Below are 18,425 nucleotides of genomic sequence, written 5' to 3' on the forward strand. Positions count from 1 at the left end.
GGCTACCACAGAAAAGGTCTGTTCTCTTATTGCCATCCTCTGAACATCTCTTAAAGGAGGCACACCAAAAAGAGTCTCAGATGTCAGTCAGGGTCCAGGTAGGTTCATGTGGGAAAGGTAATCGTTGATGTACTGGCGTCCTGAGCTGTGCAAGGCTTCATAGGTCAAAACCAGCAGTTTGAATCATGCTTGGCTCTTCACATGGGTGCAACTAGAGCAGTGTCTATGCAGATCTGCCTCATTTAACACTGGAAGGCCCTAAAAGCTCCATTACATAAGCCAGTCTTTAGAATACAACTACATGAAATGCATGACACAATGAAGTCCTTGCACCTGTACAAAGTGCATTGTGAGAGCAGTGTCTTGTAGGCTCTGGCCTTTAGAATAACTTTGAACGGAAGCAAATTTATTGCTGACCTTATTGAGGCTGAATCCTGAAAAGACAGGGATGTTATTTGTCCGGAATTCTCATGTCCAGGAGGTGGGAAGACAGCCTGTTCTGGATGGGGTTGCTTTTTCCGTGAAGGAGCAAGTCCGCAGCCTGGGGGTACTTCTTGATTCCACACTGTCCTTGGAAGTTCAGGTAGCTTCATTGGCTAGGAGTGCTTTCTTTCAGTTCCAGCTAGTTCACCAGCTTCAGCCCCGTTTGGACACAGAAGGTTTCGCCACAGTGTTCCACGCTCTGGTAACTTCCAGATGACTCAAAAACTTCAACTGGTCCAAAATGCAGCTAGGGTTCCCTTTAGAACTCATATAACCCCTGTTTTAAAACAGCTGCACTGGTTGCCAGTTTGTTTCTGGGCCCAGTTGAAGGTGCTCACGTTAGTGTTTGAAGCTCTAAATGACTTAGGCCCCAAATATCTGAAAGACTGCCTCTTTCCCTACAGACCCTCTCAGATGTTGAGACCAAGAGAGGGGACCCTTTTGGTAGTTCCACTACCCTCAGAAGTTTGGGGTGGTGGTCCAAGAGAGGGCATTCTCTGTGGCAGCCACTAAGCCAAGGAACTCCCTTCCCACCAAGGTGTGTCTGGCAACTTCACTGTACAACTTTCAGCAAATGCTGAAGACACACCTCTTGACTCCGGCCTTCGACATCTCAGATGTATATTTTTAGGACCCACCCTATTGTCTGCGATGATTAGGTTGTTTTTAACTGTATTTAATTATGTGTTTTAAAATGGTTGTAACCCGCCCTTGGATTTTTGGGTGAAGAGCGGGTAATAAATTCTAACAACAACAACACATGTTGTGTTAGAAATGAGTCCCACTGAGTGGAGCTTACATCCAAGTAAGTGGGTGCAGAATTTTAGCCTTAGAGAAGTGTAGTGTAGTTGCTGTGGTCTGATCACTGCAAGAACTGGGTGGTAATATTTTAATAGTTTTGTTTTGGTTCTGAGTTATTTCTCGGCAAGCAACTGGTTTGAGCTCTATAGCCATGGCTTGAAAAATTCCAGGCACCTGTACTTGCCCTCACACCCTGCAGTGAAGATAAAGGACCACAACTTTGTTGGAAGCTTACACAGACTTGCAATAATTGGAACCTTCCCAAAACATACTGAGCTGTATAAAACCAGACAGTGCAGGCTTCCTGAGGGCACTCTCCCACTGCCTTTACGTGGGTGAGATTTCCCCATCTCCATGTGCTAGATCAGGCTGATGACTGTCCTATGCTTTTCTTGCCTGCTCACTTTAAAGGAGTGCCAAGGAGGCACGTGATGGCTTTCTCTTCAACCCAACTGGGCAGCCTTACATAGGAGAAAGTGCCAGATCCCTTCACAGATCTCTTCTTGCCAGATACCTGTGAAAGGTGGTTGGGAAAGACCCCTTCCCAATCAAGACTGCTCACCTGTGAAAGGCAGTTGGGAAAGACCTCTTCCCAGTCAAGGCAGCCTTTCCTGCCCTTAATTCCCTCATAGCCTGCACAACCAAATTGGTCAAATTACAATTATTCACCCCACACCCCCAATATTTCCTGCAGTATAGAGTAGGTGGGAAATGCTTCTTCCAATGACAAATTTGGGGGATGGCCTAAAATTCCTGCTTTGCCCCAACCAGCACTGCAGGGTCCTGGTTCATGTATGTGAGAGTGGGGAGTCTAAGTACTTGTAAATGCATTTGTACATACCCAGCCCATTCTCCTTCCCTCTGTCTTTTCCTCCCTGTGTTGCCACTCTCACTGTTGAAATTTAGATTGTAAGTTCATTGGGAGAGGGGGCTGTCTTAGTTATTTGTTAGTTTGTAAAAAACCATATGCACTGATGGTGTTACAGAAATAAATAGTAGTAAATGTGTGTGCTGAGAGGAGTTGTCAGTGTGTTTCTATTTTGACTGTATGATTACAGGCCAAGCTTCTTGGAAAGTGGGGCAGCTAGTCTGTTTGCTTTACCCTCCACAGTTGTAGGCCTAGTTCTCACAAATAGCAGACAAGACAGTAAACGTGTGCCTGGTCTAGACTGCTTCAGACTGTAGGTGGGAGCTCACTGTAGGTGGGAGGCTGGATACAGCAACAAACACAAAGCAAAAACCTCCATGCAAAAAAATTAGAAAACTAAATTCAGAAACAATTAGAAAACTAAATTTAGAAAAATAATTTCAAATAGAAGCAGATTTATTGATGACCTGTTCTTACGCATTAGAAGTTAGTTAGTTCAGTGGAGCTGACACCCAAGGAACTGTGTGCAGAATTTGTGTGTGCAGTTGTGGAGAATGGTTCTTACATTCTCCCTGGCATATTAGTTTCTTGCATGGATGAATTTTAATATGTTTCATAGAGTAGTTTTCTGTTCAGTCATGTAAAGCTCCACTTGAAGAGTCTGAAGAGGGACAGTCTAGATCAGCCTTTCCCAACCAGTGTGCCTCCAGATGCTGTTGGACCACAACTCCCATCAGCCTCAGCCAGCATTGCCAATGGCCAGGAAAGATGGGAATTGTGGTCCAAGAACATCTGGAGGCACACTGGTTGGGAAAGGCTGGTCTAGATCATTGGTCTTCAGCTGTTGAGTCAGGAGCCAATACTGGGTCACGGCCTGATCTAAAGCGGGTCGCAACAACAGCACTACCACCATACCAATGCATTCCCAAATGCATGTTTGGGTTAAAGGTGGATTCCCAGTCTTAACAGATTGAAGACTACTGGTCTAGATAACAGCTTATTTATTTATTTATTTAAGCTTATATACCGCCCGACTAGCAACAGTTCTCTGGGCGGTGAACATTAAAAATACAATAAAAATAACACAATACAGTATATCACAATACGAAACTGTACAAAAAACTGTACAGTCTAAAATCAAAATATAATAATTTAGAATTAACAGGAATTAAAATGCCTCAGAGAAGAGAAAGGTTTTAACCTGGCACCGAAAAGATGATAGTGTCGGCGCCAGGCGCACCTTCTCGGGGAGGCCATTCCATAGTTCGGGGGCCACCACTGAGAAGGCCCTAGATCTTGTCACCACTCTCCGGGCTTCCCTATGAGTCGGAACCCGGAGGAGGGCCTTCGTAGTAGACCGTAGTGTACGGGCCGGTTCATATCGGGAGAGGCGTTCCGACAGATATCGTGGTCCCGCGCCGTATAAGGCTTTATAGGTAAGTACCAACACTTTGAATCTGGCCCGGAAGCATATTGGAAGCCAGTGCAAACGGGCTAGCACAGGTGTTATATGCTCAGACCGCTTAGTTCTTGTTAGCAGTCTGGCCGCCGCATTTTGCACTAGCTGTAGCTTCCGAACCGTCTTCAAAGGTAGCCCTACGTAAAGTGCATTGCAGTACTCCAGACGCGAGGTTACCATAGCATGTACCACTGATGTGAGGTCCTCCTTACTCAGATAGGGACGTAGCTGGGCTACCAACCGAAGTTGGTAGAACGCATTCCGGGCCACCGAGGCTACATGAGCCTCAAGTGTGAGGGAAGAGTCTAAGATGACTCCCAGACTACGCACCTGTTCCTTTAGGGGGAGTGTAACCCCATCCAGGACAGGGTATATATCCACCATCCGATCAGAGAAACCATCCACCAACAGCATCTCAGTCTTGTCAGGATTGAGTCTCAGTTTGTTAGTTCTCATCCAGTCCATTGTCGCGGCCAGGCAACGGTTCAGCACGTCGACTGCCTCACCTGAAGAAGATGTAAAGGAGAAGTAGAGCTGCGTGTCATCAGCATACTGATGACAACGCACTCCAAAACTCCTGATGACCACCCCCAGCGGCTTCATATAAATGTTAAAAAGCATGGGAGACAGAACCGAACCCTGCGGGACCCCACATTGGAGAACCCACGGTGTCGAGCAATGTTCCCCAAGCACTATCTTCTGGAGATGACCCGCTAAGTAGGAGCGGAACCACTGCCAAGCAGTGCCTCCAACTCCCAACTCCGCAAGCCTCTTCAGAAGGATACCATGGTCAATGGTATCAAAAGCTTAGTGCCTCCTCTCCTAATTTTTTGAAAAACAAGCCTTACTTATTTTAATGCATTTATATATGGCGTTTCGGCTGAGGCATTCAGAGTGTTTTCTAATATAGTACAAAACCAAACACAAGTTGCAAAAGTTTTTAAAAGTTACAGAAGAAGAAGAGACTATCTCAGGCCAGTGGCATTCTCTTCAGGAGCAACTGACATGAGGTCTCAGGCCTGAGCTTCTCCGCTCCTGTCTTTCCTCAGGATGCACAAGGCCTTAAGGAGTCCCTAGAAGGATCGGGGAAGGGCTGCCCTAACATTGCTATCAAGTCATAGACCTAGACATAGTCCCTTCAGGAACTGATGGCATGAGTCCTTGGCCTGGGTTTCTTCCCTCAGGACACACAGGTCTTGAAGGGAGAGGCTCTCACAGCTGAATTAACTCATGCCATTAGTAGTAGTTTTCTAGAGGCAAGGTGTCTTCAGATGAAACTATAAAGTTGTGAGCCCAGATGACTCATGCAGGAGTGCAGTTGATCAGATAATGCCTTGCTCAGCAGTGCTGCATGTTGCTTATGGATCCCATGGGCTATCCCTGTAGCCCTGTTCACATGTTAATCACATGTAGGGGCTTGCCATGTGGACAGAGGAATGAGGCTGTGCTTTTAGCCCCGCCCCTAATATCAGTACCCTTTTCTGCAGCAACCATTTGTTGCATGGGGTTCCCTGCAATGAAATTCTGATGCGCGAACACCTATTTGCAAGTAAGTAAATGTGATTAGGTAACCTGCACAATTGGGTGTCCTGATCACACTAACCCCCCTACTTGTGAGTACATGCTCACATGTCGGAATATGACTGCAGACAACCCCATACAACGTGTGGTTGCTGCAGGGGTGTGTGGCGATATTGGGGGTAGGGCTAAAAGCCTAATTTCTCTGTAAACATGGCAAATCCCTACATGTGAGTAGTACGTGAATAGGGCTTCAAACTTTTTCCGTTCAGAACTTTCTGACTCCTCTGGTTCATCCCGCTAGGCTTCCAGTTAAAAGGAGTGACAATAGGTGGATGGACAAACATGAAGGAGAATTCTGTGGCTCCTCCCCTTCATCAGTGCCACCTGTCACCAGCTGCCCTATGGGAAGGATTCCAGGAGAAAGCAGGCTGGTGATGGTAATGCTAAGCACACGCTGCTGTTCCAGCTGAACTGTCCTCTCCTACATCTCCAGGACCTTCTACTATCAGCTGCCCTTCAGGAAGCATTCTAGAGACATGTTATACTTTGATATCGTTGATTGTGATTTTATTAATGGATTATACCCATTGTTGCATGAGCAGAAGTAGAAGTAGAAGCAGAAGTTCCCCACCAGCTTGGATGGCTTTAACAGAAGATTAGACAAATTCATGGAGGACAGGGCTATCAATGGCTACTAGCCATGATGGCTGTGCTCTGCCACCGTAGTCAGAGGCAGCATGCTTCTGAAAGCCAGTTGCCGGAAGCCTCAGGAGGGGAGAGTGTTCTTGCACTCAGGACCTGCTTGCGGGCTTCCCCCAGGCACCTGTTTGGCCACTGTGAAAACAGGATGCTGGACTAGATGGGCTACTGGCCTGATCCAGCAGGCTCTTCTTACGTTCTTCCTATCTTCCCCCTGCAGCCTACCCACCCAAATCTGCTGGAAAGGGTCTTCGAACCCTACAAGGAACATTTGGGGTGTGTGCAAGGGACTACAGGGGAAAGGAGAGGAAGGGGAAAACCTATTACGCAAGCAGAAGTCTGTCCCACTTACAGAGAGGCACAATTGGATATCACCCAATATGTTCTTATGTTACTAGTAAAGCACCTTGGAAGGATTTGTGTCCTGAAAGGCAGAATATAAATAGCTGTAACAAATACATAATCTGGCAAGGTTCCTATAATAATTTGTCTGATCAGTCGTGCAGCCACCTTTAATGTGCATACGTGAAGCTATTTTTGGTGACCATAAACTGTTCACATTGCATTTTCTTCCATATATATGCCACTAGTCTAAATGGGATTTCTTGAGTGTTTGACTGGCTCTGGAATTTTTACTAGGAGCAGCAGACAGAATTCAAATGAAAGCTCTTTTTTGTACCTTCCAGCTTGCTGTTGAAATGCTGAGTGAAGAAAGATAATTATGGGATTAGATGTAACTAAAAGCACTGAAAATGTAGAGCACTATATGCTAGTAGTTATGCTAAATATTTATATGCCCATGTGTGCTAATAGTTGTTACAATCTTTTTTTAAAAGTAACCAGATTAAACAAGTCTTTTAGCACTTTTATGAATTTCTGGTTCAATCCATTGTCTCTATCACTCTGCTTCCATTAAAAAAACCCAAAACTTTCCATTTTATCAATTTCCCCAACTATCAGAGTTTTTCAGTCCCTGCAGCACAGAAAAAGAATTATGTTTCAAAACATAACAGAAGCAATGAGCAGAGTATTTGTAATCTAAAATTTCTGGGTGGTAAAGAAAAAAATGTTTTGGAAAGAGCATGTAAAAGTGTTATGATCCGAAAAAATGGGAGTGACAGATACAAAAACATTTTGAGATCACTGTGGGCCTGTCTTGTGGTTTGGAGAAGATTTGCTGAATTCAGTTAACAGAGCTATTCAGGTGCCAGATTTTGCTGGGAAGTGAACACCTGCCAGGCTACTCCAGATAACTCAGCAGCTCAAAGGCATTTTCCCAGGCTCCCCAGGTGAATTGTCTTTAATAGCCGTGGGAGACAGCTTTCTGCTGCTGTAAACTGTACCACAGACTCTTATTGGCAGCCTTGTAGAGATGTCCAAGTCAACTTGTTTGTTACTCCTTTAGTAAACAATATTGCTGGGTAGCTTACCAGAGAAGGCTGCATATGATCTTGCACATATAGTCCTGGGACTATCAAGGTATATCAAGTAGGCTGGAATCCCACTTCCTTCAAAATACTTTACTTATGGTAAAACACCACTATTTAGAATGCTGAGAACAATCCATCATGTTCTGGCTTCCAGTGTATTGTATTTTTGAAAGGACTTCATTAACTTGAACATTTTGAAAAGATTGCTACTGGAGACCTATCTCTTACAGCCTCAGTCCCTTAATTATGAGCAAACAGCATTGTTTTAAATTACAGACTGTTTCCCATCCAGTATGAAATTGCAGGAATTGTTGCTCTTGCAGCAGCTCTTTATATGACCCCTTGTTTGACTCTAGGAATATAAACTTGTATAGAGCAGAGGTAGGAAACTGGATCCAGCTAATGTCAGGTGATTGATACCTGTCAAAGTTCAAAATTTGCTGTAACTGCCAATCAGCTGAATACAGTGGTTACAGTGAGCTCCTTTGAAGTCTGCTTGGAGGAAGTGGTTTGAATTCAAACTACTTCCTCCAAATGGAGCATTTCCCCCCCTGCAGAGGAAGTGGTTTAGATTCAAACCTCTTTTTCCAATTGGAGAAAGTGAGCTCCCTTGGTGGCAACTAGGGAGTGTCTGATGGGTTACAAAAAAATAATCAGTAACCCATTTTAACCTCCCAGTTGTTCCTTTATAGCTGCATTCATACCTGCACATACCTGGTGTTTTATATGACATCAAGTGTGGGACGGGTGGGTATGGTTTGTGGGGAATGGCTTCATGAGTCAAACTGGGTCCTTTGCCAGGCCTAATCGGGCCCACAGAGTGGAGGTTCCTCACCGCAAGTTTAAACTTCTGTGGCAGGCCAGAGCTTACTTGGTCAGGTGCATGAAGTGGTCACTGACTGGGTAGAACACCACTTCCTGATCCAGTGGACTCTGCCCTTTAATTGATTAGTCTTTCAGGAGCCAGAATACCTTTGGTTGTGGTTGCTGCTGCAGACTAACATGGCAACCCTTCAGGAATTTGTTCCTTGAAATGAAATTGAGTTGAAAATGTTGCCATTGTCAATCTGCATTTAGGGCCTTTTCAGTCAAGACATAAAACACTAAATATGTAGGATGAGGCTGTTAATCAGCTACTCTAATTTTCTAATCTCTAAGCACAGAGGTGTGAACAGAGTGTTGAAGGCCTTTGTCTGTAGATGTCATATCTAAGGCACGTTTCCAAGTGAAATTTGTATCATTTGAATGAGCTCCAACTCTCAGTGGAAACCTTTTTTTCCACAGTGCAGATCACATGTTTTTCTTTCATGCAGTGATGGGGAACCATAAGCTTTATGGAAACTTGAATAATTGAACTTCTGTTGAGACTTTTAACCCTTTTTAAATATGTCAGGATACAGTCTCAATTTAATAGCCCTCATCTGGCCCATTGTTGTTTCCAAGCACTGGTTCAGGACTTGCGTAGGCTCTGTTGACTTAGATGTTACAGAGAAATAGATCTGAGTGTCCTTTGCATACTGATGACACTTTGCTCCACATCTCCTAATGATTGTACCCAGTGGTTGCAAATAGATGTTAAATAGCATTGGTGACATTATAATGCCTCGCAGCAACCCACAGTTCAATTGCCAGAGGGCTGAGGCGCTGCTATTCTATCAAACCATCCCTACAGTTTGGGCTCGCAAGGGAGCTCTGCCCCCACAAGGAAAGCTGATGCAGTGGCGCCTCTCTTCGGACAGGGAACCAGCATCAGGCTGGTGGAGCCAAGCTTCCCATCCCTGGAAGGGAGGGCTTCTCCGGAGGCAGCAGAGCAGCACAGCAGTTGCCACAATTCCGTCCGTCCAGGCCCCTGGTCAAGGAGGAAACAAAATGGCGGCACCAGTGGCCAGACGCAGGACGCGGAGCTGGAGGAGCTGCTTGAGACACAGCACAAAATGATGCTCGCACAGTCTGATGGGCTTGGAGAGACCCCATGTGGAGCCAAGACGAGGATGCGCACCCAGGAAAGGCTGCGGTTGGACTTCTCCCACCGCCGCCATCACCACCTCCTCCTCGTGCTGCTGCCGCTGGTAGCCCAGCTAGCCAGTACAGACGGAGACTCTGATGAGGAAGATTTGGAGGGGCCCATTCGGAGGCAGGTCCTCCTGGCCATGGGACCAGTCACTGGAACTATGTAGACAAGGCAGAGTGGGCCTCCCTAATGTGGGGGTCACATGCAGTCCCCCATCAACATGACAGCCACCCTCTTTAGTCCCCAGCTAATGCCCATCCTGCTCTCTGATCACAACCTGCCTCCCAGAGAGATGCTCCGCCTTCAGAACAATGGACACACAGGCCCGCCGAGGCTTGAGTCCTGGAGCCTCACAGCTAGGAGGAAGGAGAGGCAAGAGAAATGGCGGCAAACCGCACCAGGGCAGTGATAACCTTTTACCTGCTTGTCGACCTCCTCCATGGTCAACATAATTTCAGTTTTCTGACACTTTCATAGAGTGGGGAGGGTGGCTTACGGGCTTCCCTTGGTGAATTCTGACTTTTATACTGTGTTTATGTATATGTTTATGTATATGGATATTGTTTATGTATTTTGCTTTGTAAATTAATATGATATGTTTTTATTGTACCTTGTAAACAGCTTTGAGATCTTTTAGATAATAAGCAGTCTGTAAATAGAAATAATTAAATAAATAAATAATACGGGTAAGAGTTGAACTACCATAATACAGTGCCTCCAACTCCCAACCCACAGATATGGTCCAGAGGAATGCTGTGATCAATAGTATCAAAAGCTGCTGAGAGTTCCAGCAAGATAAACAGGATCTCACTCACCCTATGTCTCTTATGGAGAAGGTCATCTGTCAGGGTGACCAAGGCAGATTCTCTCCTAAAACCAGTCAAAATGTAACTTTTTGAGCCAAGGTGTTTGTGAGAATACACACGAAGTGGAACTGTAATAGCTCTGTACAGCAAGAAGTAAACTGGAGTAAATGTATCATGGAACTAAACACCAGAGATTCATTGCATGTCTTTAATCACTACTTGTTCCTAATAGCAGGTAATTCATTAATTAAGATGGCTCCACACAGGGAAACTGCCAATTACTGTACTTTTATTCTTTAAAAGTAGTGTAGAAAGAAATACAGTGCAGTTTCTCACACACGGGATTTGGGCAAGCGTTTAAATAAACATAATAGCCTGATTCGCACATAACACTAAGCCAAACTATGGCTTAATGTGGACAAGCAAGTGTGCTGGTGCACAGTGAGAAAATCATGGCTGCTTATCTCCTCCCCCACTCCTGTTGTTGCTGTGTTACCAGGAGCTAAGGCTTGGTTTGCCTTAGCATTACACCTGAATCCACATTCCTGTTTTTCCCCCACTAAACAAACCACGAGTGATAAACCGAGAACAAACTTGATTTCAGCTCATAGTTTGTATCTCTGTTTCTTTCTTCATTGTATGAGGTGGTTTAATTCTTCATATCATGAAAATTTTCAGAGGGGATTTAAATTTAAAATTATTTTTGGTAGGAAAAGGCTTTCCTTTTTCTGTTTCAGATTTTTAATTTTTGTATTAGCATCACAACAACTAATAAACAATATAACAGCAGTTCACTACTATATGGCCTGTAAATTGCTTAGAAATTGATTGCACCAACAGTTCCTGTATTGGGTAGCTGTGGAATGTAGCAGAATGTCACTGTGCTGGGAGCTGGTATAAAGCGTGCATGAAGGAATGTAGCTTATAACTGGATCTCTAACCTTGGTCATAGCAATTAAATCTACTTTGAAAACAAGTGTTTGAGCTTCCCCAACCATCCAGAAATGAAGGCCGGAGAGAAAATTTCCAAATGTGAGAATGGGAAATATAATAGTATGGAAAAGGGCTATCCATTTGTCTGTAGCATCATCAAATGCCATGAGGGACGCTGCAGTTTGAGAAAGGAGCAGATTGGCGCACTGCTTTCTGGCCTACTTCAAAACTGTACAACAAAACATACATTTTTGTTTTGTTTTTAAATGAGCAATGAGGCTGGCTTTGGTGGCTAAGATTAATCTGGTAGGGCACAGCATTTTTATCTAACTTACTTACTTCCCGCCCTTCCTCCCGGCAGAAGCCCAGGGGGCCTTTTTCTACTTGGTGAATTTTTATTGCCTAGATTTTTGTAGATAGCTTTTAATCTAAATACATATTCCAATAACTTGTGCTGCTTGTGCCAAACTAGCACATGCACATAAACCTGTCCTGTGTTTTTATGTTGCAGCTGGTGATGTTCACATTGCGGCCTACTTTGTCAAAAGATGGGTAAACCTTCGATGTATTATGGGACAGCAGCATAGTGGTAAGTTGTCTTTTTTGTGTTTTGTTTTGTTTAACACTTTGGAGCAAATAGGTGATGGCTGGAGAAATTTGTTTTAAGAATGGCCCTCTCAGTGGTTTACTTAAACAGAAAATATGCAACGTAGACGGATTTCTTTTCCCGCCCTCTCTCTTTCACCTGCTTGAACAAGTGAAGTTTTCCCTGATAGCGCATTGACCATGTTGGGATGCATACATGTAACAAACACACACATAGTTGAATGGTACTGTCACACAGTGCCATGTTTAAGTACACCAGTGTGGAGTGACAGGAAGATCCTACTCAACAGCAGCAAGCACACATCTCTTGTGTGTGAGATCAGAGACAACATATCCCAGGTTGTGGAAGCTATGTGCTGAGGATCCAGTTCAAAGGGGTGATCCACATCCCGAAACATTCTTCCTTCCAGTTGCTGGGGAAGCCTGTCTGCTGTATCAGGATAAATAGTTATGTTATGATCTGACCACAGTCTTGTTGTTTACTGTTAACTAACTTTTTAATTTTTTTTAAGTTTGTTTTTAACTTTAGTCAGAGTGATTGTCTGGGCCACACCACATTTCTGCAATGATGAGACTCAGCATTTTTCTGAGTCGCTGGATTATGAATCAGTAGAGTTTGCCCTGTGAGTCAAGCCTATTGACAAAGGGTGGTACAAGTGTATGCAAGAAAGTGCTGTTGTTCAGTCTGCTTCTATAAAACGGCTTCTAGGTGCTATCATTGGACCTGATCTCTTCTTTATGTTTTCCCAAGCCAAGGAGGTCTAGAAGGAAGTGACATCAAATCTTACTCTGCCAGAAATAACAGCACTTTGAACTTTTAAGAATTAGACTGAAACCCCTACTTGAATCATGTTCATCTTTAAATTAGTGGTAGAATTTTTTGGAACACTTGTTAAATCCACTAGATGTGTAAGCTTTTACTCTGATAGCAGAGCTTAGTTTTTATGATGGCATCAGTCTAGACAATATCTGTTTGGGGGGGTTAGATTGTTTGCATGCATCTATCTGGGTTCAGTCACCTCCAGTTTAGATTACTATAGTGTGTTTTATTTGGAACTGTTCTTGAAAACAGTTCATAAGCTACAACTGGTCCGTAATGCAGAACTACAAAGGTTCTGCCTGGAGTTGTCCATTTCAGTCTTGATTCAAGATGCTGGCTTTGGGACCAGGATATCTCAGGAATCACATCCCCTTCATATTAGCCTACCCATACCCTTTTTTCCGTTTCAGAAGTCTTCTGAGGGAAGCTCCCACTGGCTCCAATGAAGGTTTCTCTTGAAATGTGAATGGCAATTTCAGAGAAGCTATTTTTGACAGGATTGTGGAGAGAGAAAAAGAAAGTGCAACTCCCTATCCCCAGAGTTGCTCAGACTTCCCCTAGCTGCTATTTATATACAAAAAGTGTGCACTCTAATTGCATTCACACAATCTCATATTTGGTTTGGCCCTCAGAGTCCAGTTTCCATTCTACATATTGTGGTGTGCGTTAAGATATGATTGGACAAGGTACAAAGAAACAGTACTATACGATTTTCTCAGGAATGTTTCCTGCCCTCTGCTTTGTATGTTGCAAAACCTAGAGGGTTTTCTCCCCCAATTCTACTTCTTCACTTCATTGTATTCTCCTGAAGCTTATGCAGGCAGGTTGCTCTTGCCTGTCAAAGGAGTAAGTAACAACAGCAGCATTGATGTCAATTGAATAATGTAGTATGTTTAAGACGAGGCCGTTGAGAGAGGGCCTCTAAACTTTTTGTTATGATGGAAAATGCCCCCAGATACATATGATATCTCTGCACTTCCTTCTCTTTTTTCCTTTTTAACAGAGTTGCGTGTATTTCCAGACCGATTTGTGATTTGTGTCACAAGACTTGAATCCAGTCCACCTCCTTGGGTCATTGAAAATGTGGCACCGGTATGTGTGAAACAGTATTAAGAAATAGCACGTTTTACCATGTGCTGGTTAGAAATCTGGGAGGTTTTATGTAGACCTTTGCCATTCATAGATTCTTGGCACATGCTTGAGATGGAAAATGTTACATAAATACTTGGGCCAAGTAGTTTAAAACTTGGAGTCATGAAATTGTTCTCTGGATTCACAAGCTACACACACAGGCAGAGAAGATGATGAGAGCTTCTGGGATGCTGAACACTCCTGAAAATCAGGCTTGTTCCTTAAAGTGAAGAATAAAGGGACCATACACCCTTATATTTGAATTTCAATTGTATGTTGGGTGCTTTTGCCATCCATAGTTCACCTAGTGAGGAATTCATTATTTGCAAATTCCAATACTATACACACCTCCTGAAGTAATGTGCAGATCAAAAAGTAGCTATCCATTGGTTTTTACACTTCTCCAGATTTTGCAGTGCAGTTCCTCGCTCAGAAATATTTATAAAGAATATATATTTTAGGAAGAAAATACATTTAGAAATGCTTTTAAAATGTATTTAAATGCTATTTTTTGCAGATTGCTTTTTTTAAAAAAATCACAGATTAATAGGGAAACAGGATGGAATGAATAAACACATAAGAAACTGACACAGACTTGAAATAGAGTAATCCATCCACCCCTTACTTTAGCTAAAGTATATTGATCTGTTTAGTAATTAGAAGTGCATTCTGTGATTCTTACAAACTCTAAAGTATATACAAGTATTACTTAGAAACCTCTGTATGTATTTTTCTCCCTGGGGATGATAACTATCACACTGTTGAAGATGATTAACAGTAACTAGTCTCTTCTAATGAATTGGGGAATGGAGTTAAGTGTTTCTGGGATTGGTTTTGTTTTGTTGAAACTCAACAATACAAGCCACTTTTGAACTCTTACAGGTGGAATATGCTGTTTTCTGAGTAGGTTTTTAAAAGTAATCATAATTGGTGACCCATTTCCAAATCAGACCAGAGAGTAGAGGGACTTATCACTAGTGAGTGTTTTTTTCAGGTTTTTTAGGTGTCCTAATGCTATAGTTGAAGTCTGAATCTCTTGTGTCTGTTGTTCATACTAGTTTGTTCAAGATCTGGTTGCTTCAGAGTGCCATTACAATTCTTCCATATCTTTTAAAAACAGTTCTATTTTCTGCTCATTGTTTTGGGATGAGAAAATCACATTCAGCTTTTTCAAACACTTCATAACAGAAAGCGTTTGTCAAACTAGATACATGTATGTTCACCCATCTTGGTGTTTTGATGTAGGATCGTATTGTTTCTTTATTTCAACTTTCAGTTTGTGTTTGCTCAGTGATTCTGCAGGTGGTGAGAATCTGCCTTAGTTTTGTTCATTTCATTACTGGGCAGTTTGCTGATGAAATAATTTTGCATCATGACACTGTGAATATATAGACATTTGAGGTTCTTTTGGCAGTCATTTTATCTGTTGTTATTTAAAATGTTTTTTAAGAGAAAGAGAGAAATAGCATAGCACATCTTTCATTAAAAAGTATGGGGTCAGGTAGGAGGTCTTGTGAACCACTGGAATAGTGAACAGACCATTTCCTGCCCCACCTGATTTTTTTGGATACCATCTGCCGCTGATCCCAGCTACTTAGGTGGTCTTTTACACATTATTTACACAGTCGTAGATTGTCCTATGTAGGATATAGGTTTGATTATCCATTTTGTACATCTGAAATATGTCTGGTGTTTTATTCTTAAATAGATGGTTTAACAATAATTTTTTTGCTCTGATAATACACTACCCAGCTGAAGCTGGCGGGATTCTTTATAGAGAAATCTTAAACTGCCATCTTGCAAAATAGATGGTGTCTCCTGTTTTTGAAGATATTGTTACTTTTATTTGAAAATCAGGTGAAACCAGCTGGATCTCGGGGAAAGTTGGTGTCTTAAGTTTCCAGGAAGCATATTAAGAGTATTGAGGGAAGGTTAATACAGAGCTCAAGAGAACACAAGAGAGAGGAAAGAAGCATTAATGTGGATTATGTAATAGAATATGAAGCAATAGAATGTTGCAGAGAGAGGAGTTGCATTATGCAGAGATTACCTCTGACATACCTGGTGAAGCAAACATCCTAACCGGCCAAGGCTAGGTAGTGAAGGATGTCTGTACTATATGATAGGCAAAGTAAGATGGCATGTCCATAGGGTATGTAAAGGCCAATTGATTTTCACTTGCAGGGCTATATAAGTCAAGCATCTGAATTTTTTTCTGCTCTGCTAGAGAATCTCAAGATTGAACATAATATTAATGTAAAAGTTTACATATTCTGATTTTAGCCTTGAGCCTTTATAGCAACTGGCTTATTGGGAAATCCCAAGGACTTCTTTACATCAGTGTTTCATCTCTGACACCAGTATCACATACTGGTTGAAAATATAACAGCTGAATGGCAATACCAAGATAGGCTGCTGTGATGCCATCCATGTTATCTGAAACAAGCAATAAGGATTGTCTTATTTCAAGGATACTGTTTGGAGGCATATTTAATTTTGATTGTTGCTCAGTGCTGCAAGGCAGCAGATTTAGTGTCCTGAACTCATGCCATATGTGTTTACAGAGAGCTGTTTTTTCTCAGTGGTCACTGGTAATTATTTCTCAAAGAAGGCTGTGTCCATTCTTTGGGCTTTCACTCTTAGATAATATTGAGCTTACCCCTCTGTCTGTTATGAGCTGTCATCTCTATTCAGGGCATACTTAGGGTCAGGTTATTCATTCAGCTAAATCAAATGGTAAAGTTTTTTCTGGAGTGTACCACGTCATGCTATAGGTTAGTGATTGCTTGTTTGACAATTCCCTCCACTTTTTGAAAAAACCAAAACAAAATCTCTACACATTCAAAAAAAGCATGACGGGGGAAGGTTTCATAGCAGCTGACTTTCAGACATGGTATTTTCCATTGTTCAGGAATTTTTATCATAAGGAATTGTTCAAACAAAGGCCTTCTTCATTTGTAGCCTGAAATGGTGTGGTTCAGGAAAAGCTTTTATTCCTGGCTCTTGAGAAAGCTAAAAGTGGAAATTGGGCATATGTAAAATGAGGTGGTATAAAATTATGAAGGGTAAATAAATATGGCAAATATTTTGAAGTAATTATGCTCCAAGTACAGCTGAGAGGCCCTCAAAGTATACAAATTAAGCAGTAAGTGGTTTCAGAGATCTGTTTTGTACAGTGTTGAGAGAACAGTTGGGAGAACAAGGAAGTTTGAATGAAACAAAGCAATCGACACACCCAGACTTGGGTTAGGAAAGAACTTCTAAAAGAGCAATGGTACATTTTCACTGTCTGTAACAATGATTGATAGTTGTCAGTACCTTAGACAGGAATAATTATACAGTGATATGTTCTTATATGTTCTCTTGGAGAATGGGCCACGACAAAAGAAGCAGCCCCGTTTACAAAGATTAGCAGTAGATTTCACATAACATGGCACCCTTGATTGTTTTTCAAAAATAAGAAGAGTGGAAAAACAGTCCGCATGAAATCAGATTGTGTAACCTATTCCTCTTCCCTGGTTCAGTGTTCTGTTGCTTCAAACTAAGAGCATGTATGCTTAGATTTGCTGTAACATGTTTTTCTTCCCTGAAGTCCTTTCATTTTCCCATATGTACAATCTGTGCTGTAAAATCTGTTCCGTTTTGCTTTCCAATCATTGATAACATTTTTGTTGCATATTGAACATAAAGTTGTATAACTGTGGAATTGGTAACTTACCAGAAAGATATTTCTGCCTCTTTTTGTAACTCTGTGAACTGTACATAAATATATTTGGGAAAGGCTTATGCCAGGCATAATGTGATAGAAAGGGGATAGAAGGTGCGGATCTTGCTGTGCTAGAATGAAAACAACCTTCATGAAAATTCATCTTGTGCCAACAGGTTTCTCCCCTTTTGGTAGTCAATGCCATGATTTCTGAAGCCTCGCTGGGAGAATACATACCAGAAGACCTACTACTGTTTTATCAGTAGGCACATATTTCTTATTTTTAAACTGTTTTATTTTCTTACATTTATATCCCACTTTTTTTCCATCATGGAATCCAAGCCAGAAAATAACATCCAGCAAAGGGAAGCAGGGGTAAGGTTCTTTTTTCTCCAAGACTCCAATAGATTTGCATTTGTGCAAAGAATTTGGATAAAACCCTATTCACCTTTGCAATCTAGGAAGACATTAAAACATATTGCTGGCATGTTTTTGCTTTCCCTCCCAAAGTCTTCGTCATATCATCTGTTTGGATGTAGTTATAAAACAAGCCCTCTTTCTACTTTCAAGAGAAGTTAAAAAGGGATGTGGTCCTGGATTGAACCATTAAATCAAGCATAACGATAACTGAATATTGGGAATCAGTTTTGGAGGTGCTCTTAATTCCTCTAGTTCAGTACTAATTCCATTCTTCTTTTTTCTTATCTTAAAGGAGATTTGATTTGAAGATAGAGCTAGTGCATTCTCCAGTCTTATACTTTCTACTCTCTCAGCGCTAAGCTAGATGTATGACCCTGAGCAGCCGTGTTTGCTTATTCATATGTTTGCTCCACTCACAGATTAAGCAGGAAGTGGGGTATAATTTTAACATGAAAAGGGGAGCGTGGATGAGGGGAGCTGAACTCCCTTATTTATTTATTTTTATTTACTTAAGAGATTTCTTACCCGCCCTTCACCATAAAGTTCCAGGGGCAAGTTACAACCATGTCATCCTATAACATGAATATCCAATAAAACAATTTAAAACAAACCACAGAATGACACACATCTTAAATGTCAAGGGCCATGGTAAAGAGGTACATCTTCAGCAATAAATGGAAAATATGTAATGAGGATGCTTGACACATCTCTATGGAGAGGGAGTCCCACAC

At 42.1% G+C, this 18,425-nt stretch overlaps 1 protein-coding gene across 1 annotated transcript in view; it reads left to right on the forward strand.

Moving 5' to 3' along the window:
- The window catches only part of SLX4IP (SLX4 interacting protein), a 105,878-nt gene that overhangs the window by 76,402 nt on the left and 11,051 nt on the right, over positions 1–18,425 (forward strand). The window contains exons 5-6 of the mRNA XM_061622550.1: positions 11,523–11,600; positions 13,441–13,529. Coding sequence (XP_061478534.1) covers positions 11,523–11,600; positions 13,441–13,529 — 167 coding nt within the window. The remainder of the gene's footprint in view (positions 1–11,522; positions 11,601–13,440; positions 13,530–18,425) is intronic.

The sequence above is a fragment of the Rhineura floridana genome, chromosome 4 (assembly GCF_030035675.1).
Source record: "Rhineura floridana isolate rRhiFlo1 chromosome 4, rRhiFlo1.hap2, whole genome shotgun sequence".
Lineage (NCBI taxonomy): Eukaryota > Metazoa > Chordata > Lepidosauria > Squamata > Rhineuridae > Rhineura > Rhineura floridana.